Genomic DNA, 23,337 nt, shown 5'->3' with positions numbered 1-23,337 from the left:
GCAGTTCTGCTGTCAGATGAATGCCCAATGTGGTTATCAAGTTTTCTTCTCTAGGGCTGACCTGGGGCTCCAGTGACTTTGACTAAAGTGATCTCTCTGATTATGTCTCAGCTTTGCAGTGGCTGTTCTCTGCTATGTTTGTCTGTACCCTCCAGCCCCAAACCCAGGACCTAGTCTATATGGACTCTTGGACCCATTTTTTCTGATTCTCAGGCCTATAATCTCCAGCTGCTTCAGCTGCCGTAAATAATCATCTCTGTTCCTCAGCTCAGTGATACTGCTCTGCTCTACCTGGGTGCCACGGTCTGGAAAGCGTCCTGAAGAGTGAGGTCAAAGTCATTTTGGGCTTTGCCTCTTGCATTTTCCGGCTCTCAAGAATCTCAGTCCTATGTTGCCTATTGTCAGTGCCTGAATTTGGCTTGTATATTTTCCTTAACAGTTTGTTAAAGAGAAAGGGCAAATCCAATATCAGTTAGTGAGTCATGTTGGGATGTGGAAATCTTAGTCTTCAGATTTCAGAAGAAAAGAAAAGAATTTGCTAAAAATCTCACTCTTATTATCCATATCAACAGTTGCATCTGAAGAGAAGGACGATAAGTTGTGCTTTCATACAGTTTGGTTAGAAATTTTTTTTGGGGGGGCAAAGAGTCAACATGTGATTCATTATTGATTTATCTAAGAATTATGGTTAGATTTACAACTTAAAATTTTGTTCACCAGTGTATTTTCTTAATTTTTCATTTTTTTGGTTTTTTTTTTTACATAAAAATTCCAACCAGACACTTACCCCTACTATATACTCTGAAACTTTGATCTGCATTTTATTTAGTTTTACTTTAAACAGGTTTTTTACTAGGACTATCCCTTCTTTCATATCAAAGAACTCCTTATCTCCCTGCCAGGTATATGTTTTTAAATAAAACTTTGGATTTGTTTGAGAGAATAATTCTACCTCAGACTATTGCAGTTAGTGGTCATCTATTTAGTGGCCAAATTTTTGGTGAAAAATAGCAGTTTCCTAGCAAATGGATCACATAACCTTACCAGGATCTAAGAAGCCCTTTGCTATATGAGTCTTTTCCCAGTAGTATGTTGGCCTTTCAGTTCCAAAAAAGCTTTAGACTTCTCTGCTATGCTTTGCTGATGGGAACTACTTTTGAAACTGAGTTATGTAACTTGTAAACAGAAGAGGTTTCTGAATGCTAAGGTAAAAATGCCTCTTGGTTTTGTTTCCACAGCTCTTCTTGGGTCCCTCGTGGAAATTACATAGAGTCAAATCGTGATGACTGCACGGTATCTTTGATCTATGCTGTGCACCTTAAGAAGTCGGGTTATGTCTTCTTTGAGTATCAGTATGTCGACAACAACATCTTCTTTGAGTTCTTTGTAAGGCCTTTTATGTTATAGAATTTACTTTTTGAGGGAAATTCATGTAAAATTTCTCTTAATTGATTGTTGCTATTCCATGCATGGTATGCCTCCTCAGTTTTTTTCTGTCAACCAAACCTTTTGATAGTAACAGAAAACTTTATTTTTTTCTTTAATATTTTATTTTCTGCTTAAATATTGTTTATGTTGAGCTCTCACTTTGTTGGATAACATTGGACTTGTTTTATTTTTGGTTAATAAGATCCTTAGATGACCATTTTGATTTGGACTTTTAGTGTGAAAAATACTTTCACCAATATTCATTTTAAATTTTTTATAGCTAAGCTATTTTATTCAAAATATATTTTCACCACTTTTAGTTTTTTTTTTTTTCTCTTTGGAGTTTCAGTATTTGATTTAAGTATAATCATGGGCAGTATTTCACAAGTGGAAGTGGCTATATGTTTCTGATTCTGTCAGTTTTGTACAATCTAAAGAAATCAGTGGATGAGATAGTTGATTTCTTTGGTAAGAGATGCAATAGCATTACACAATATAAGAGAAAATAGTAGTTTACAGAGTAGGCTTGAAGGGAGGTGGGTAGGGGGATGGGATAGCTGGGTGATGGGAATTAAGGAGGGCACGTGATATATGAGCACTGGATGTTCTATGCAACTGATGAGTCACTGAACTCTACTTCTGAAACTAATAATACATTATATGCTAATTAATTGAATTTAAATTAAAAAAGAATAGGCTATTACTACTAAAATTATTTAAGTATTTAATATAGGGGTACCTGGCTGGCTCAGTTGGAAGAGTATGTGACTCTTGATTTCAGGATTGTGTTTGAGCCCCACATTGGGTGTAGAGATTGCTAAGATAAATAAATAAGAAACTTTTTAAAAATTAATATAAACTGTGTCTAATTTAGCAAATAGTTGTTGTTGCAGTCTCCCAAATGCTTGAGAAAATATTTTCAGATTGACTTCTTTAAAAACAATTGTGTGTTGTATAAGTAACTGGGAAAACTGATCTTGTAAAATGTTTCTGTGGTTCAGATTTCAGGAGCCCAGGTACTAATTATTCTAAAACAAATATATTTTGCTCCTGATAATGGAAATTTGTAAGTCAAAGTTTGATAGGAAGAGATACTTGCCATGAAAATATGAGCTTTAGATTTGAAGTCAAGAGATTCTGGGTCAAGTCCCAACTGCAGCGGCTGATTATGTGTTTTGGACAATGAAGCTAACTTTCTGGCCCTCAGAATTCCATTTTTCAGAGTGGATTGTATGACAAGACCTTTAAGTATCCTCCTTGTCCTAATATCCTTTGATGAGTTCAAAATGTTAAGTAATTTTCAAACAGCTACATTGTGTTTGCAAAACACTTCTTAGGGTAAATGATTCCCGATTCCATGAAACATTTTTGCAATACTACCAAAATGAGAGTAAAGTTAAGAAGTTAGGTAATTATAAAACTGTTAGAATAAGCACTCAGTTTTATGTTGTTGAGTAAGTCCTTTGAGAGTTGTTGGTAAAGGTACTCTTAAGGCATGAAGTTTTATTAGTTCCTTTGAATGTTGCCTCTGTGCTTCTGGTTACAAATTGAAAAGAGGTGGTGAGTTCCTTCTTTTGTTGATGTTTCAGCTTTATAGGTTACAGTTTATTGACTCAGAGTGTCAACACTTCAGTCATCATGCTTATGGTTAATGGAAAGGAAATACCTGAAGCCTGAAGGAAAGTGGTACCTACGGATATTACATAATTTAAAGCAGTCAAGTATTTAATTTTAGAGCTATGGGAATTTCATTCAGCTCCTCTACTCTTCTTTTTAAGCAACGGAGCTGAAACCTAGAGAGAATAAGTGGTTGAATCAAGGTCATACCTTTACTACTTACTTTTAGAATGAAGAACCGAAATCAGATCCCAGAATGCCAGTAGAATATCCTAATATCACATGATGTTTGATTTCAGCTGGAAAAACAAAACAAAACAAAACAAAACCTTTCAGCTTATCCACATATTGACCACCAAAAGTATATTTAGGGTGCATATCTGCTTAAAAATGGCTTAACACTTGCATTAGAATGTTCATTATGCTTATAGTACATATCTGATACTTAAATTCAGATTAAACAAATATCTTCAGTGGCTAATATTCTCTGGTATTTCTATTTAATAATCTTTTAGGAAATATCTTTATGGAGAACATTTTAATGTTGTTGATAAACTGCTCAGGAGGATGAATGAAATGGCCAAGATGTAGAGAAGAGAGAAATAGCCATTTTGGCCAAAGTAGAAGTTACAAGTTTTTATGTCACCCCTACTGTGTTGCTGCCTCTTGTGCAGTATTGCAGAATGGCCTAGCTTTTTGATGTCTGTGTATTCTTCAGGGGCCTGGAAAAGTAGTGTGCAAACCCTTAGGCATTTTATAAGAATTGTCTGGAAAGCACAAAATGTTTGGTGCTAAAGATAGCAGCTGTAGTCATTTGAACTGGTCCTTTGATTCACATTTCCCCCCAAATAAAAATTTAGGGCTTTGGCTTTGACTGTAACTACTTACCTACATATGTGGAATAAGTCCTGGGGAATTGAAAACAAAGCAGGTGTCATTTATTTATTAATTTAAAAGCTGACTTCCCTAAATCTTATAAAAATATGCTTTATTTTTATACACTTGGGCCTGCATGGTGAATGAGAGCTTTTAAAACTTTTGATAAGGGTTTCATAATGACTTTTTCTCCTTTCTGTGAATTTTCTGGTTTAACTGTTCTCATCCTCTCTCCTTTCCTCCTCTCCTGATTCTTAACCTTTTTGTTATAATAATGAGAATGCTTTACATAGAACCACTTGTATACAGTTGTCACTTAGGCTCCAGAGGTCTTGGTATGTTTACTTTCTGAGAATCACTCATGGTCATTATTTAGTATGTTTTGAAAGAGGCTCTTGCAGCCTGTCCTATGCTGAGTAACAAATTTAATTAAAGCCATTATTCAAGAAGCTTTACTGGGGCCCTTGTGTTTAATCCACAGATTCAAAATGATCAGTGCCAGGAGATGGACACCACTGCAGACAAGTGGGTAAAACTCACAGACAATGGAGAATGGGGCTCTCATTCTGTAAGTCTCTGTTCATCTTCTCTCCCACCAACCCCCATTCTGCTCCTTCCTTTCCCCAGTCTTACAAAAATGTTTGTGAAAAAAAATTGTTCATTAATTTAGAGTTTCTAGTTAGGGAAGAAATTGCCCCAAAGTTTCAGGGACATAGCTTCTTTGTAGGTATTTTTTCTTGCCTTTCTCTTTCTTCTTAGGCTTCTTTCCCTGCTCTTTCCCATCATACTCCAACTTTCTCCTTTTCAAAGGGGCATTGAGAAGAAACTAAGGCTATTCAAAATTAACACAGAGAACCTTGGGGTATGTAAGTTTACATATGTGCCTGTCACATGGGAACAATCAGTGGCTCTTGGCACTGGAAGGATCCTTTGATCCAATTTTCTCTGCAGTTACCCCAACAAGTGACTTTCCAGCTTGTCTTGTTAGGGGCTGGATTGACTCCCCTGTTGGACAGCTCTCCATGTCACAAAATCCATCCTTGTTGGCACCTACACCTGCTTCCTGTTTATCATCTGTTGCTCAGAGTTCTGTCTCTGGTTACATTGGGTGAAGTACCTGCATAGTCTCCTCAGGACAACTCTAAATGCTTGAAAGCAATGATCACGCAACATAATCTGTGAATCTGTTATTGTTTGAGGGCACTGTCCCTTTAGAATGAGGCACAGTTTTAAAATTTAACTCTGGCTTATTGTAGCTGTGTTTCTGTAGGCACTTGGCTTAATCTCTTTTGTTTTGTTTTTGGCTTATTCTCTTTGAATCTGATTTTTCATGTAAGAAATGGGAGCAGTCTTGCAGGATTAAATGAGAGGACCTATGGGAAAGGCCCGGTGTGGTGCCTGCAGTGTAGACTGAACTCTATTTCAGTAAGTGACCACCCACCCTCAACTTTGTATTGGAGCAGGTGCCTCATCCTTGAGTAATTAATACAATGTACCCTTTCAGACTGTCTTTTTGATCTGTATGCCTGGAAGTGATATTAGAGCCACTTAAGATCCATTCACCTAAGCATTCATTAAGCTGGGCTTTGAAAGTACAAGTAACCCTTGGCAACTAATATACTTTCTTCACTTAACACAAGTGAAAGTACTCAGTGCACTACTTTTCTGAATGCGTGGCAGGGTGAAGTACTTGGATATGTTTTAATTTCATACAGCTTGAATTTGGCCAGCCAGAAACTACATAGAAGAATAAGAGTGGCAGATGAGAAAGCAAAGAACCTTTAAATTAGTTCATTTGACAGAAATAGCATGAGATTTACTGGAAGTGTTGTTTGATATGTAAATAGAACAATGTGCTGGTGGCAAAGGAAGCAAATATTAAATGTAATATCATTTACATTCTGGAGTCATTTAAATCATATTATTTTATAACAGTCCCATTTTTCTCTGGTTGTCATTGCAGTATTGTTTATTAAACAATTTTAGAAGGAAGCAAAGTCTTTCTGTTGCCTTTTTGTTTTCAGAGTCCAGAGATCTACTTATGAATAGTGGCAGTCAACAAATATATAATTGGGTTGAGCGGCTTTTCACTCTCTGGAATGAATTCCTTTTTAAATATAAACCAAGACTTCAGGCACATAGTTTAAGAATTCTTTTATCTTTTTGTTCAGGCTTAAAGAATTTTCTTTTCCTTCTTTGTTGCTTCATATTTTGGATTGGCAAATTTTTTTTTTTTTTTTTTTTTTTTTAGAAAATACAACTATAGCACAGTAGACTTAAATTTGTAGGTGCCCAGTTAATGGTGTTTCATTATAATGCCTTGAACAGTGTTTAAGGGATTAGCTTTTAGATATGGTTAAAGTAGCATGATTTAAGAACGTCTGGGTGGCTCAATGGTTGAGCGTCTTTCTTCCGTTGGTATAGAGTCCTGCATCAGGCTCCCTGCAGGGAGCCTGCTTCTCCCTCTGCCTATGTCACTGCCTCTCTCTGTGTGTCTCTCATGAATAATAAATAAAATCTTAAAAAAGCATGGTTTATCTGACCTGAATGCCTTGTGTTCTTCTTTACAGGTAATGTTGAAATCAGGCACCAACATATTGTACTGGAGAACCACTGGGATCCTTATGGGTTCTAAGGCAGTCAAGCCAGTTTTGGTGAAAAATATCACAATTGAAGGTACTTCATAGCAAATTTTTTTTTAGTAACCACATATCACAATTTAGATATGTGATATGTGATATTAGAGTTAGTTAAAACATCAATTAAATTGTTGGTTTGGATGGCTAAAGGGTTTATGAGGCAGAAATTAGTATGTTAGCCATATACATGTCTAGAGATCCTGGTTTTATTTTTGGCAAGTTGACTGGTATTGTTTTTTTTTTTTTCTTTTGTATCCTTAAATTAATCTGTGTGAAAAAATAAGCACGATAAAAATTTTCAATGTCTTTACATAAAACATAAGGATCATTGTTAATAAGAACCTGTTCTTCATTTAGGAAACACCTATTATGCCAGGCATCAAGCTCACACAGGTCACTAAATCCATAGAAATAATAAAATAAACTCATCTGCCTGTCTCCTAAACCTCTTATGCCTCTCTGAACCAGCCGGACATTTTCTGGCCCAGGAGAGCAGCCAATAAACCCTGGCATGGTTCATTCTCAATTAGGGCTAATTTTAATTAAGGCAGTGATTCTCCTTTATTAATGGCTTGTATTTTACTACATTCTATACGGTTTCCTGTGACAGTAACTCATTAGTCATAGGGACATCTGCTGGCAAAGGCTGGAATTACAAGCCAGAAAAAAGGCCACTCCTCCCAGGGTTTGGGTCTTGCTTGTGACTTAATGATCAGTGGAGAAAAAGGGAACAGGTGGCTGCAAAGATCAGAGCAGAGTAGGCTGGTACAACTGGAGGAGACCTTAGAGTTCATCCCACATCTGAGTTAGTGGAGTTGTCTCTTGACAACTCAGTTTATAATTTAGTATACCTCTGTCGAATCTCAATCTCTTGAGTGTTTGCTCTACTTAGGGTGTTTTTTTTTTATTTTTTTAATTTTTTTAAAATTTATGATAGTCACACAGAGAGAGAGAGGCAGAGACATAGGCAGAGGGAGAAGCAGACTCCATGCATCGGGAGCCCGACGTGGGATTCGATCCCGGGTCTCCAGGATCACGCCCTGGGCCAAAGGCAGGCGCCAAACCGCTGCGCCACCCAGGGATCCCTACTTAGGGTCCCTACTTAATTCAGTATCTATCCCAGTTTTTTGCAGACAGTAAATATTTCCTTGGTGTTGAATGAATGGAATAAAGGGTCCTGGCTTAATGCTACTGTTTCTCTCACTTCTGATAGAAGCAGCAAGAAGGTGCTGATTTGCTTCTTGCCAGTGGGTCCTTCCTCCCATGCTCTGTTTTTTAATTACCACACAGGGGTGGCATACACATCAGAGTGCTTTCCATGCAAGCCAGGCACATTCAGCGATAAACCAGGTTCCTTCAACTGCCAAGTCTGTCCCAGAAACACCTACTCTGAGAAAGGAGCCAAAGAATGCATAAAGTGTGACGAGCACTCCCAGTTTTCGGGTAGGACTAGTCTTTGTCAGTTTATGTTCTTTGTTTTCTCTCTAAATTTATGTCTGTTGAGAATGTGTATTCATAAGACAGAAGCCACACTGAAATGTGGTGGGAACAGTGTGCCAGAAACCAAGTGCTGAAGTGAATCAATACTGAATGGATAAAATACAACTTCTTACCCTTTTGTGCATGACTTTTCCATTCGCCCTTTTTTCTGTTCCACACCCTATGGAGAACTGCTATGGATATATTTATACTCATCTAAAACAAATCATATTGTAATTTTACATGATTCGGTGGCATAGAGATAGATATACTTAGAAAATTTTTATTTGCTGCAAATATACAATGTTCATTGATGGAAGACATCTAATATCTTTTTGAAAAATTATGATAGGTTTCTTGTGTATCATGGAAAAGTTTATTGATCTAGGGTAAATAGAAATGCAGGCCTTTATTTTCCTTAGGCCTAGCTAGTTCTTCCTAAATTGCCCTGGTAAGGTTATTTTAAATTTTGAGTTGTCTGGGTTTGTTTGTTTGATTTTTGCCTTTTCTGAGAGTCACAACATAAATGACTAATTTCTGAAATGTGTTTTTATGTTGCAGAAGAAGGATCCAGTGAGTGTACGGAGCGACCTCCCTGTACCACAAAAGACTATTTCCAGATCCATACTCCGTGTGATGAAGAAGGAAAGGTATAGGCTGTGTTCAGTCCAGTGCATTCCGTGTTAGTCCAACCCTCTTCCCAATTTGAGCAGACTCTAGTTTGTTTGTGAGAGACTTAAATGAGTTGAGTTATAATATGTGTTTGTAAGTAGGACATGAGGAAATTTAAGAATGTAGATTCTGAGTCTTGCTATCCTGGCTTTAATCTCATGCTATTACTTATTAGTGCTATGGTTATTTGCTCTGTTTGCTTTTTCATATGTAAAATGGGGTTAATTTACTTCTTACTTCACAAGGTTGCTATGAGAATGCAAGACATTATCAGTTTAAGGTTCCTTGTATAGTGTCTGGCACATAGTGAGTGTTCCATAAATCACTGCTATTTTTAACAGCTAATTTTTTTTTTTCAGAAGTAATAGAACCAGGAGGAACACAGTCTTAAAATGTGTACTGTGACTCACAGAATGAAAACATCCTGTAACTTCTCTTTAATTATTTGGTTCCTCAGTAGGTTTGATCAATAAAAGCCATGCAGCCATAGACAAATTCAGTTATGGCAGATTACTGTGTAATTGTGTTTAGAAAATGCAAAGCAATTAACCTACAGCTGGCACTTCGCCAGAGGAAAAATGCACACGTGAACCTTGCAGTTGATGTGGTATTCTCTGTATGACAGTTAGCCTGTATTAGCATGTGTCAGTAGGAGAAACTGAGATTGAAGTGGCTGCAGGGGTGCCTGGGTGGCCCAGTCGGTTGGGCATTTGACTCTTGGTTTCAGGGTTTCAGTTCAGTTCATGATCTGATGGTTGTGGGACCCAGCCCTGCACTGGGCTCTGTGCTCAGTGCAGTTTGCTTCAGGTTCTTTCTCCCTCTCCCTCTGCCCCTCTCTGCTCATGCTCTTTCTTCCTGTCTTTCTTTCTAAAGAATAAATAAATAAAATATTTAAAAAAAAAACATGGCTGCAATGCAGCATTCTTTCTTTGTGTTTACATCTTTGAAATCATGGCATTTAATTTCTTGACCTAGTTTGCAGAATATACATACATGTCAGAATCACTTTTCTTTTCTTAATTTTATATCCTTAGGTTCTAATATGTACTTTTTATATTTGTGTGATAATTAATCTTACCCTGAGTCCTTAAATTTTTTTAAAGAATTAACTCTTTAGTACTTAAGACCAGGTTTATTCTAGTGTTTGCAGGAGACCTATTACTTGCTCAGAATAAACTCAAGGTAAGTCCAGTTTAAATTAGTAGAAAATTTTAATAATTATATGTATTATTTTAAATAAGAACAGTAACTCAAATAGCCCTATAATGATGGCCAAGGAAGGGATATTTCCACTTAGAAAATACATACAGAGAGCTACTAAGATGAGTTGAAAGTAATTTGAAATAATGTTTCTTCAGCTAAACTTTTTAAGTTAAATTTGTCTTATTAATAATAAGTAAGGCAAATTGAATTTGTTTTATGTAGTAATCACTAATTCAGCATTACTGAAGCTTAAATGAATGAGATCTAGTATAAAAATGGTTCTTATTTTTGCTATGATGAAAATATCCAAAAGTCCTATTTTTATTATGTCAATAAATAGTTTACTATGTTAGTGAATAGTGTGATAAAATTTAGTTGACCTGGGCCTAAAGGAAGTAAAACCATATATCAAATGTACAATGTACTGAATACCCATGCACACACACATACACACCTGTGTACACGCATGTACCCACAGGCGTGCTGTGTTCACACATACACACAAATTACATTTTTCTGTGGAGTCTGGGTGAACTCTGAACACATCAGTATAGAACACATTGTATTAGCACTCTATAAATTCAGTGACTCTTTAAAAAGTGATTTAAGACTTGTTTCAGGAAAAATGTGTCTAGCTTCAGAAGTAAACAAAAACCAATAGAAAGTTAATTAACAAATATAGTAGAGAAATGTAGATTACACACGAATTTAAATTTTTTCATATTTTCATTTGTTTCAAAATTTTCATTTGTTCTGGTTTCATCTTTTAAAAAGGTATTTTAATCTTGCTTGGCACAGCCTGGTGATTTGCTGATGGTTTAGTGATGTTTCCAGGTCGTTTAATGACTGTAGCTTTTTTTGTCCTGTCATACTCTCTTTGATCTTATTGCTTAGAGAAGATCCCCAAGGGAAGCAGCTATTGAGGTAGACAGACTTTGAACATTATAATTTATATGACACAGGAATGTCACAGGTTTCTGTGTTCATTTTGAAGCCCGATTATTTGATTGCTTCCCTCCTATAGGGAACAGTTTTCAGAAATATTTCAATTAGTAACTGAAGCCATTCTAATTCTGACTGAGGGACTCTCATTAACATCAGGAAATGTGGACTTTCTATTCTTTCATTCATTTGTGCAGTGAATCTTTATTGAGCACTGGTTAAATTACAGAGTTCTGGGTGATGAGGGCAGAACCAAGGACAGGCAGAAGAGGAAGGTAACTGTCTTCATGGATTGTAGAACAGTGGTTGTCCATTTTTTTTGTGTGCAGCAGACTCACCTGGAGGTTCCTGTCCTGGATTTTTCATTTCAATAGATCTGGAGCAGGACATGAGAATTTATATTGCTAAAAAGTTCCCAGGTAATTCTAATTCTAGGATCTCAGCAATTTGAGATTCCAGAGAAAGAGCCTGGATTTCAGAGGAGAGATGGTCTTTCAAAGAAAGAAAGAGAGAGAGAGAGGAGGAGGAGGGAATGAAGGAGAAAAGGAAGGAAGAGAAAGAGAGAAAGAGAGAGAGAGAGAGAGAGAGAGAGAAAGAAAGAAAGAAAGAAAGAAAGAAAGAAATAAAGAAAGAAAGAAAAGAATTATTTCCAGTTGTGATTAGTGTCACGGCAGAGAAGTCTTGAGTTTTATGGGGATCTGACCCAGCCTGAGAAGGCTTCAGATCTGTACAAAACCTTGGCCAAGGCATAGAGGAAGAACATTTCTGGAATAGGAGCAGGATGGTGAAGAGCTGATGTGGGACACAGCATGGAATATCTGAAGAACTAATGACTAGAATGTGGGGGTGTAGGAAGGGGGTTGCATTTACTACATCTAATGACATAGGCTTGGGCTAGAATAGGGAGGTTTCAGAGTGATGAGTTAACTTGAAATTTTTTGTGTATGTTTTATTTTCAAAATGTTTAGAGCCCACTTTTTAAACATATATTAAGATATACTCATATGGCTGCATACAAGCACATGCCGAGATTCAGTGCTTGAGATTTGAACTCAAAAAATTTTGGTCTTGCTAATGGCCAAGTAGTCATCGAGAGAAGGCATCTTTTAATGTTAGCATTGTATGATCACCTTATGGCTTCTCATGATCTCCCTATGGCTGAGATAGAGAATTGTGGACTAAATGGTATGGTTACAAGGATATATGGCTAATTGAGGAACTATATGTAAAATATTTGACTTAATAATTGGATATATCAACTAGGACTGTAGTTGATATTAATTAATAGTGTAGTTGGTATCATGTATTTGCCAAAGGAATATAAGTTTAACAACATAATTATACATATCCTAAGTCATACCAAGAATGAGTACATGTGAATTATTTTCAACATTTGATTTAAAATCCTCAACTTGCATGAGGATGTTGGGAATAAGTATGTTAAATTGTAGAGCAATAAAGCAGGGGAAAATGACAGAAACAAAATTTAGAGAGATCCCAGAGTGTTAGCATATTGTGCTTAAATTAGCAAAGTCCACATTTATTTGTGTCAAGTTCTCAGATATAAAAATATTTAGAAAAGAGAAAACATTAATTTGCCAAAACTTGCCAGAAATATTTTGAAGAAAATCCAAGCTTTAGAACCTGGCTTTACCAAATTAAAAATGCATCAGACATTTAAAGGGGAAAGAAACCTCCCAAGAATACAAAGGATATTTAGTGTTCAATTAAGTGGGCTCATGCCTGAAAAACAAGTCACTCACTTGTTTATCATATCCATAAACTTGTCTCAGATCTGCTTACATAAGTTAGAGGGATAAGGTGGTTTTGTAGGGAGTTAGCTACTTATAGACAATGTTTAAGGTTTTATTTATTTTGGGTGCTAGAACTAGATAGAATTAGTAACTTTTTGTTTTGTTTTGTTTTTGTCTTTTATCTCAGGGTGAAAAGTAGTTCCCTCCCCTGTCCTAACTGTGGGATGGAATACACCGTTCTTTTTAATGGTTGTAAAACAAGGTGTAAATTTTGCTCCCACACTTGGAGATAATTAAGAATTCTGTTAATAAAATTAAAAGATACTTTCCAGATTTGGGGTAGGTGGAAGCAGAGCAGGAGAGAATTGAGTCACATGACTGGGAAGTTAACATAGAGCAAATAGTTTTATCAAGACATTTTTTTTCTTGCTCTTCTCTTGGACACTCTTGGTTCATTTTGATTTCCTTTCCAGGCAATCTATTTCCTGTGGTAACAGATCCCTGTGGCATGTCCACCCAAAACAGTCTTGTCCTCACAGCTTTTGATCATAGAGGTGCTGAGCAAAGTTTCAGAAAAGACTCTGATTGGCCCTGCTTTAATCATGAGCCCACCTCAGACCAACCATTCTGTCCAGTAGGGTGGGATACTTCGGTCGGACAGCTTCCTTCACCGGCTGAGCTCTGTGGCTGGGTGGCCAGACTGTGTAACTCCTTGTTCAGTGTCACACAAATCAGTACCTGAAAAGGAAAAGGTAGTGTCGGTTACCACAATAAAAAGAGAGTGATTCTGTGCAGGTTCACAGAACTCCTCTACCCTTAAATAACATGAATAGATCTGGAAGATTGTCTTGATATACTGGGAATTCCCACAGAATTTTTTGCACACCTCTCCTGGTATTTTCATAGTGGTTACAGAAGGTTTGCTAGTGTTTTGGTATCAGATCACTATTGCAAATACAATTCTTTTAAAGATGATTGTTTCCTTCATCAGACTCTCAGCTTCCTGTAGACAGAAACACATTCTTAATCACTTAAAAAGAAAAAAAAAATCTGTCAGCCTGGTAAAGTATCTGGAACACAGAAGATAATGAAGCATCTTTTGAGTGAATTTATGAATGAGAAAATTAGTAAGTGAATGAATGATTAACATATTTAGAGAGGTGTGTTCTGTCGTTGGCAGAGGGCTGGAGAAAATTTTGACAAAAAAAAAAAAGAAAATTTTGACAAAATGGGCAGAAGCTAGAGAAGAGAGGCCATGCACGATATTAAACCATTTGATATTAAATATGGTTGAAGTTGCTAATAATATTTTTTTTCAGTTTGGAGAAAAGACACCATGAGGTAGAGGAATTTGGATCATCTTTCTGACATGTTCTACGTGTCCTAAAGAGATTTGATCTCTTCCCTTTGAATATACATGACATTTCATGTTTCTCTTGGAAACAATGATAGTGACAATAATTATGGTAATAGCAGTGATGGTATTAATAGCAGAAGCATCCATCACTTACACAATTGTGTGCATGCTTACTGTGTATGCACGTGTGTATTCAAACATTGCCTCTAATTATTTTTTTCAACAGCTATGCATTTTAGACAGTATTATACCCAGTTTGTAGATAAGAGAACTGAGGCTTAATGAGGTTAAGTAATTTCTGGAAGGTTATAGCTAGTCACAGCTAGTGGGTCTTAAGACTGGAATTCTAACCCTAATTATGACTGCTTCCAAATCTGATGCTTTTGCCTCCTCTTCATATATTTTCTTTTTTTTATATTCTAGCATTTTGTGAACCTGTCATCAGCTGCCTTCACAGCAATTTATTATTCTAATATTACAGTGCTTTCTTCTATACACCGTAGGTACTTAACAAAAACTTCCTAAGTAGGAAGATAAAGCACTTGAAATTATAGAAAAGAAGAAATACAGTTTTCTGTATTATTCCATAAGGCAGAATTTGGATGAACTTATAGAAGGTAAATTCCATTGGTACATAATGATGTTCAAACAAGCAGAGCTGCCCACTTCTGAAACAGCATGTTTTGTCAAAGAGCAAACTTGCAGCCAAGGCTGGGAGAGTGCCTGGCAGGACAGGATGTCTTAGAAGGAAGCCTTCTTGAGAGGAAATATTTGACTCTGCAACTTAGTCATGATAGAGTTTGTCTAGTACTTTCTTTGCCCTTTAATAACTTTAATATTACAAGTTATTTCAAATGCTCAATGTCTCTTACACAGTGTTTGTGAATTACATAGCAAAAGTAAGATATAGGGGATATTTAAAAATAGGGTATAATGGGATATGGCCTTTAGAACTGCCTTTCTCTGGGGGCGCCTAGTTAAGCTCAGTTGTCCTCAGTCAGTTGGTTAAGCTTCTGCCTTTGGCTCAGGTCATAATCCCAGCCAAGGTCCTGGAATAAGGCCCCAGTTTCAGGCTTCCTGCTCAGCGGGGAGTTGGCTTTCCCCTCTGCCCTTCCCTAACTTGTGTGCGCGCTCTCTCTCTCTCTCCCTAATAAATAAAAATCTTAAAAAAAAAAAAAAAAAAAGAACTGCCTTTCTTCCTATGTAGTTTAAGCAAGTCAAGAAAAATTGGAGACTGTGTTTCTGAATTAGGGTTTTGGGAAAACATCATGGCATTTCTCAGTGATTAGGGAGTTCTGAATTTGTAGAAAATAAAATTTCATGATAGTCTCCTTTAAAATATTTTTTAAAAACAACTTTATTGAGATTGAATTCTCATATCAGACAATGTATACATTTAAAGCCTCAGTTCAGTGTTTTTAGTATTTTCACCCCAATCTAATGCTATAGCATTTTCTTGCCTAAATCCCTGGCTACAACCTGCAGTGCAATGTTCAATCTCCATGGTGTCTTCCACATAAACAAAGAAGAGGTCCCAAGCTTTGATGAATTTAGAAAGGGAATGAGGAGGTAACTACAAGGGAAGAGAAAACAGTAGAACCTTCATAGGAAAGGAATCCAAGTGGATGCAGATATGTAGATGGGTGAGCCGAGGACATGCTTAGAGCATTTGTAGATGCTGAGCATGGCTCTGAAGGAGGGGATGGACATAACTTGGCAGGATGGTGGGGACATGTCAGAGATACAAATGATGAGGGCCCTGTGTCTCACTACTGGAAGAGGTTAAGGATTGGGAATGGCAGGAGGGCAAGCAACAGCCCACCTGGTTGGGAACATATGAGTCAGAACATCATGGAACACAAGGCAATGAGGTTGGCATGGCTGTTAGTAGACTTATAAATCACATGTAATTTAGCTCTGATGAATTCAGCCACTCTGCAAAGCCCTGATGCTCTTGTGCAGGGACATTTGAAGGAAGAAGGCTGGTAACTGTGGACAAATGCAGTTTCAAAATTTATCTAAATTTTTTAGTCATCCCAGTCCTGAATTTAATTTTAACATGAGAATTGATAGCACCATGTGTTTCTCTTAAACGCATCTTATTCATGCTTAATATAAAATACTCAGACACTAGATAGAGGTCTTCTCTAATCTTACTGGCAATCTGGTGAGTTTTGTTCTATTAGTGTTTTTTGGTTTCATAAAATATTTCATAATTTTATCTCAACTTGCCAAAGAATGAGTTGATTGTTGGTTTTTCACCTGCACTGTGAGCCATCTGGTGCTAAGTATCATTTATATTAATTATTATCTTTCCCCAGTCGGCTCCACTTGAAAGCATCTGTCCCCATTAGAAGGAGAGACATAGAATCAATCTGCCATATGAAGCAAGAGCCTTTGTAAACAAAACTTTTACTGTAGAGCATTTGAGATTTGGCTTCTAAATGTTTAAAAGTGGTGCACATATTCTAATTTTTAAACATTTACTATTCTTGGATTGAGAATAATGTGGTCAGCTGACTTGTCAAAAGTATATTTCCTTATTTTATACTTTTTGCCCTAACTGAACTGAGCCTTTTTGACTAGTGTTTCTGTACTGTTTACTAGCTGTGTCTAATTCTTGGGCAAGTTGTGAAACAGCTCTTACCCACAGCTTCCTCATTTATAAACTTAAAGATAATAGTACTGACCTCCCACAGTGGTGGGGAGGAGTACAAGGCACGCCCCCCCCCTTGCAAGTACTCAGCCTCAGCACCACCCCTACTCCCACACGGGAACCCCCTGTTTTCAACCATGCAATAGTTCACACCTAACACAGTGTGACTTTAATTCATCTCAAAAGAAATCAGCAAATTTGTGAATTCATTGGGTTGGAAATTTGTGTTCTATACTCGCTAAGCCAGAATTTTAAAAAGACAATCCCCCAGATATAATGATGTTTTGTTTGCTTAGATTCTCTGGATTTTATACAGCCCTTTTCAGGGGAGTTAAAAACCCCTTATGGATACAGGGTCTAGTTTATTTATTTATTTTTTTTAGCTGTTGAGGAAAGTTCAGCAGGAGTGGCCATCATTTTATAGATGGGATGAGAAAGGCAGATGAAGTTGGCTGAACTGTATGATGATGTGGGCCATAAAATGTATGCAGAAAGAGAGTTATAAAAGGAAAAATATTTATAATTCTGTTGAGACATCTACCTTTTAAGCCATTTACCTTAAGCATCCTTCTTCAGATAAGGTAATTCTTCTGTAAGAGAATACTTGAGAATAAAATGGAGTGGTCTCAGGGTGTGCTATATATAATTTTCTACTAACTGAAAATAGCTATAGAGAATTGCCTTAAATTTTGTTTTTCCCATTCCAATAATAGACTTATTATTACAAAATATGTTTTAAAGGAGAATGCATTCTTCCATTGGATTATATGTCTATTGATGGAAACCCTCTTTTTAAAAACTATAGTTATGAAACTACATATCCCTTTGCATTTAAAATACATTCTTGGGTAGCCCTAGTGGCACAGCGGTTTAGTGCCGCCTACATTCCGGGGTGTGATCCTGGAGACTCGGAATCGAGTCCCACGTCAGGCTCCCTGCATAGAGCCTGCTTCTCCCTCTGCCTGTGTCTCTGTCTCTCTCTCTGAATAAATAAATAAATCTTAAAAAAAATCATAAAAAATAAAATAAAATACGTTCTTATTTTTACTGAGCCTGTTGATTTTGTTGATGAAATGGCTATACCATTTAATTTTTCTGGTTTCACAATGAGAGTAACTTTATAATCATAGCTTTCTGGGTTTGGCTGGGTTATAGTTATCTTGTGTATTTTGTGTTGTGTAGGAATATGTGTATATGTTGAGAGAGAATGAAAAGACAAGGTTTAAAAGACTTCTGTCTTGAAAGTAGATGTTGTCTTAATTTTTTGTTGTTGGAAGCACTTGTAACAGGGCCCAGAATTAGAAATATTTTATCTATGGCTCTTGTGTCTAATATCAGGGTATTGGAAAAGATTCAGAGAGCAACCACATGTATTTGTGAAATGACAGGATCTAAATGTGAAGCTAGACATAGTCTTTTTAAAAACGTATACCTTTTATTTTGTGATCATATTGTGCTAGCCACTGCAACAGGTATTGAGGGTGAAGGAAAGGAAGAGAGTGGTGGAAGTTTCTAAATGGAAAATGTAGTCTCTGCATAGAACCGTATGTCATTATGGAATAAAGTAAATGAAAGGTTATAAGAGTAAGGGTTATAATCATGTATCTATATTTTAAAGTAGAATTCCATGATGATGAATGTACTGTATGGATGCAGTAAAGCCCACTTACAGCTCATAGTAAAAACATGTGGAAGTAATGACCATAGTCCCACCAAAGTTTTTTCCTTTTTGTCTCATTTTGTTGCTAATTGTTTCGATTTTCTTTACCTGGTTCTTCTATTCTTTCACTATTTGGTTTTTCCTAGGCTTTCTGTTTAATGTTTTTATTAATGGAAATTTGAAGTAAATAAAGCATCATATATGACCTGAAAGCTTTTCTTTTTCTTTCTGTAGACACAAATTATGTACAAGTGGATAGAGCCCAAAATCTGCAGGGAGGATCTCACAGATGCTATTAGGTTGCCCCCTTCTGGAGAGAAGAAGGATTGTCCACCTTGCAACCCTGGATTTTATAACAATGGATCATCTTCTTGCCATCCCTGTCCCCCTGGAACATTTTCAGATGGAACAAAGGGTAGGATGCCAAGTGGTCCAAGAAATGGACCTTTAGCAAAATAATCTTTTTGGACCATTGCGACCTTGTTCTTCATTGTTTTTACAGAAGACTTCTTTATAAAGCATACTTATCTCACAAAGACTGAAGAAGAATTGAGAAATATCAGAATGAATTGTGAAATCGCAGTGGCTTCTTTAACATACCACAAGAGTAGCTTTTTATTGGCATTTTGTGTAATACAGTAATTCTCTCTTCATGGAACAGCTCATTCTGCCTTTGAATGTTGATTAAAAAATATTCCACCATATTAAGTTTTAAGGATACACACTCCTTTTGTAGTAAGTGTGTACACATATATTAATACAAGCATAAAATATAGCCTCTTCTAATTCAGCTTTGGAATAGTAAATCACATTTTGTGCTATAGTAATAGCAAAAATCTCTCATTTTAATCATATAGCAGTGAAGATAGTCTCTTAATTGTTTCAGGGTGTATAGTTGGGATTTTAGTTTTTAATAAATAATAAAGAAAGTGCTACAGAATTTGTTTTAATTTTGGTAGACAAGAATTACAATGCACTTCAGCTGTAGTCATCTCACTTGAATGTAGCCATGCCATCCTCTTACTTTCCAGAGGCTTTGATAAATAAGAAGGACTTAAGAGTCTGATTGACTTGTTTTTAAATTCACATCCCACAGATGACCATTAGTGTGATTTATCCAACTTACTTAAACCTTATGAACTTCAATTTTCCCAGTCGTAAAATTGTGGATGATAATATCTAAATCATTATTATTGAGCAGGTTATATAAAAATGTGTCCTACAGCACTTTGGTATCAAAAGGTGTTTGGTCCGTGAACATTTCTCTTTAATGACATATTTAATACAAAGCATGTTGGGTAAATTTGGAAATGGTTGGAAGGGACTCTTATGTTTCATTGTTGCAGGTATTAATTTAAATCAGGCTTATTTATAAACTTGACTCTTTCCAAACTTCTCAATTCCCAGTATCATTTTCCAACATAGCCAATATTTTGAATTTCAAGTAATGGGTCCATAATTCAATGGTCTAATACTCTGTTAATAACCCATAGGAAGGCTGAAATATCTCATTGTTCATGAGGTAAAGGGAACTGATTCTAAGGTCACATATAAGAGAATTAGTTTCAGATTACCCCTCTTGTGGAGGGTGATTTGATGTTAGCAGTTACTCTCAGAAATGAAGGAAAATAATTTTAAAAGATTTTTTACTGATCCTTTTCCTTTTATATGTTAGTCAAGTGTATATGGGTAAACTATATCCAGAAATATTTTCTTTTCCAGATTGCTTTAGAAAAAATTATTAATTCTTAAAGGAACTGATGCTCTACTATCTCTCCTTCGCACTTCCTTCTCTGCTAATAAAAAATTTAGTAGTACTTGGGATAGAGGAAGAGGAAGATGGCCAGATGCGTTTTAACTATAACGGTTTATTTCATGTGTCTTTCCTAGAATGTAGGCCTTGTCCAGCAGGAATGGAACCTGCACTTGGGTTTGAATATAAATGGTGGAATGTCCTTCCTGGCAACATGAAAACTTCCTGCTTTAATGTTGGGAATTCAAAGTGCGATGGAATGAATGGTGAGTTTAGAATCAGCCTACTGGGTGTATTTGGGTAGTAGATTCTTGGACTCAGCTCTCTAAAAATATACCAAATACCAGTATGAGGAACTTCATTCCTATCAGTTGGCTACTTGTCTATCTTCTAGCCCTCACATCGAAATAGTAAATGTGGTGTCACAGACAGTTGACTTTTCCGTAACAGTATATATTATTTTGCTTTTTTTTTTTGGAGTCAGCTTTGAAGTAGATATTGAGAATCACCATTTATGGCAATAAATTCCAGAATAGATCACCAAGGGATATAATGAAATCTAAGTCACTTGCCATTTTGAAGAGTAGTATGACAGCATTTCTGCCAGGATTGTTTGAATCTGGCTCAGGACTGAGTGGTGTTGAGAAGTGTAATCATTTCTAACTCCTTCCCTATGAAATCTATGACTGTGTGTACAAAATATATTTAAATCTCACTTACTGAAAACTTAAAAATGTGGCAGTTCAATAAGATTGTGGATAAATTTTATTTGTTCTAATATTTTAAGACCTGAGAGGCGCTAGCACTTAGTTGTTATGCAGTATTTGCTGGTTGAATGAGTAACCGTATCTTTGTGTATATTTCTAAACAAGACGCTAGGAGCCAGTGTTACAAATACTAGAGTTTTATGCCAAAATGCATCCTTTTACTTTTATCATCTCATTAGCAATTTTTATGAGCTCACTTTTCCTCCATATTATGTTTTTGTTGTTTTAAAAAATTCTTTTAAATTACATCTGTTTTAAATCAGTACCTATCTGAAATTAATATACTTGGGATATAGGAAGTGAGGTAAACACATGAAAACAAAGATTGAAAAATAGTAGGCCCTTGAATAATGTTGGTTACAAAGATGAGTGAGAGAGGGAAAGAGAAAGCCTTAATATACATTAAACCTTATGAAATATTCTCTTTTTTGATCAATAATCCTAAGAAATTATCCTAAGGGAGAAGAAAAAAATATAGTAGTTATTACTTGACCATAAATCATAAATCCATGAGGGTTTATGTTCCTAAAGTTAAGACCTATGGAAAGGGAGGTCTGGGTAGCTCAGTGGTTGAACGTCTGCCTTAAGCTCAGGGCGTGATCCTGGGTCTGGGATTGAGTTCCACATCAGGCTCCCTGTGAGGAGCGTGCTTTATCCTCTGCCTATGTCTCTGCCTCTCTCATGAATAAATAAATAAAATCTAAAAAAAAAAAAGATCTATGGAAGAAAAATAAGACTGGGAAGGCCAGGGAATTGAATGAACTCATGAAAGCATCGATGTGTGTGTGTGTGTGTGTGTGTGTGTGTGTGTGTGTGTGTGTTTTCACTTACTAGTAAAGATTATCTGGAACTTTTATTTGATCATTTAGAGAACTCTCAGGACAATACTCTTTGGAGGCCCTTGTTCCCTCCTTTACTTAGAGGCTAAACTTGAGATTTTTGATAATTTTCAGAAATGTTCAATTATTAATTTGGAAGATAGATATCTCTGCAGTATTAGTGTGTGATATTAGAATAGCACATAGTAATGTGAAAAATACGATACAGAAGTGAAGATAAAAGGTGATGTATATTTTTCTTCTTTTCATTTGTTTTTATTGAAGTTCGATTTGCCAACATATAGTATAACACCCAGTGCTCATCCCATCAAGTGCCCTCCTGATTGCTCATCACCCAGTTACCCCAGCCCCCCTCCCACCTCCCCTTCTGCAACTCTTTGTTCATTTCCCAGAGTTAGGAGTCTCTCATGGTTTGTCTCCCTCTTTAATTTTTCCCACTCAGTTCCCCTCCTTTCCCTTATTATCCCTTTCACTATTTCTTATATTCCCTTTATGAGTGAAACCATATGATAATTGTCCTTCTCCGATTAACTTACTTAACTCAGCATAATACCCTCCAGTTCTATCCATGTTGAAGCAAACGGTGGGTATTCATCCCTTCTGATGGCTGAGTAATATTCCATTGTATATATAGACCACATCTTCTTTATCCCTTCATCTCTTGAAGGACATTGAGGCACTTTCCACAGTTTGGCTATTGTGGACATTGCTGCTGTGAACATTGGGGTACAGGTGTCCTGGCATTTAAACATATCTGTATCTTTGGGATAAATACCCAGTGGTGCAATTGCTGAGTCGCAGGCACCTCCTTGCTGAGTTGAGGAACCTCCACATGGTTTTGCAGAGTGGCTGCATCAGTTCACATTCCTACCAACAGTGCAAGAGGGTTCCCCCTTCTCCACATCCTCTCCAACATTTGTTGTTTCCTGTCTTGTTAATTCTCACCATTCTCACTGGTGTGAGGTGGTATCTCATTGTGGTTTTGATCTGTATTTCTCTGATGACAAGTGATGCAGAGCATTTTCTCATGTGCTTGTTGGCCATGTTTATGTCTTCTTTGGTGAAATTTATGTTCATTTCTTCTGCCCATTTCATGATTGGATTTTTGGTTTCTTGGGTATTGAGTTTAATAAGCTCTTTATAGATTTTGGATACTAGCCTTTTATCTGATAGGTCATTTGCAAATATCTTCCCCCATTCTATAGGTTGTCTTTTAGTTTTGTTGACTGTTTCTTTTGCTGTGTAGAAGCTTTTTATCTTGATTAAATCCCAATAGTTCATTTTTGCTTTTGTTTACTTTGCCTTCATAGATGTATCTTGCAAGAAGTTACTGTGGCCAATTCAAAAATGTTGTTGCCTGTGTTCTCCTCTAGGATTTTGATGGAATCTTGTCTCACATTTAGATCTTTCAACCATTTTAAGTTTATCTTTGTGTATGGTATAAGAGAATAGTCTAGTTTCATTCTTCTGCACGTGGCTGTCCAATTTTCTCAACACCATTTATTGAAGAGACTGTCCTTTTTCCACTGGATAGTCTTTCCTGCTTTGTCGAATATTAGTTGACCATAGAGTTGAGGGTCTATTTCTGGGTTCTCTATTCTGTTCCATTGATCTATGTGTCTGTTTTTGTGCCAGTATCACACTGTCTTGATCACAGCTTTGTAGTACAACTTGAAATCCGGCATTGTGATGCCC

The 23,337-nt window shown here is 36.5% G+C and overlaps 1 protein-coding gene across 1 annotated transcript in view; it reads left to right on the top strand.

The window, feature by feature from the left end:
• The window catches only part of ELAPOR2 (endosome-lysosome associated apoptosis and autophagy regulator family member 2), a 169,944-nt gene that overhangs the window by 102,350 nt on the left and 44,257 nt on the right, over nucleotides 1-23,337 (top strand). Inside the window, exons 4-10 of the mRNA XM_055307279.1 lie at nucleotides 1,239-1,386; nucleotides 4,403-4,489; nucleotides 6,492-6,597; nucleotides 7,851-8,003; nucleotides 8,601-8,689; nucleotides 18,518-18,698; nucleotides 20,174-20,302. Of these exons, the coding sequence (XP_055163254.1) occupies nucleotides 1,239-1,386; nucleotides 4,403-4,489; nucleotides 6,492-6,597; nucleotides 7,851-8,003; nucleotides 8,601-8,689; nucleotides 18,518-18,698; nucleotides 20,174-20,302 (893 nt within the window). The remainder of the gene's footprint in view (nucleotides 1-1,238; nucleotides 1,387-4,402; nucleotides 4,490-6,491; nucleotides 6,598-7,850; nucleotides 8,004-8,600; nucleotides 8,690-18,517; nucleotides 18,699-20,173; nucleotides 20,303-23,337) is intronic.

The sequence above is a fragment of the Nyctereutes procyonoides genome, unplaced genomic scaffold (assembly GCF_905146905.1).
Source record: "Nyctereutes procyonoides isolate TBG_1078 unplaced genomic scaffold, NYPRO_anot_genome, whole genome shotgun sequence".
Lineage (NCBI taxonomy): Eukaryota > Metazoa > Chordata > Mammalia > Carnivora > Canidae > Nyctereutes > Nyctereutes procyonoides.
The sequence above is the reverse complement of the archived record's forward strand: the minus strand, read 5'-3'. Positions and strand labels throughout refer to the sequence as shown.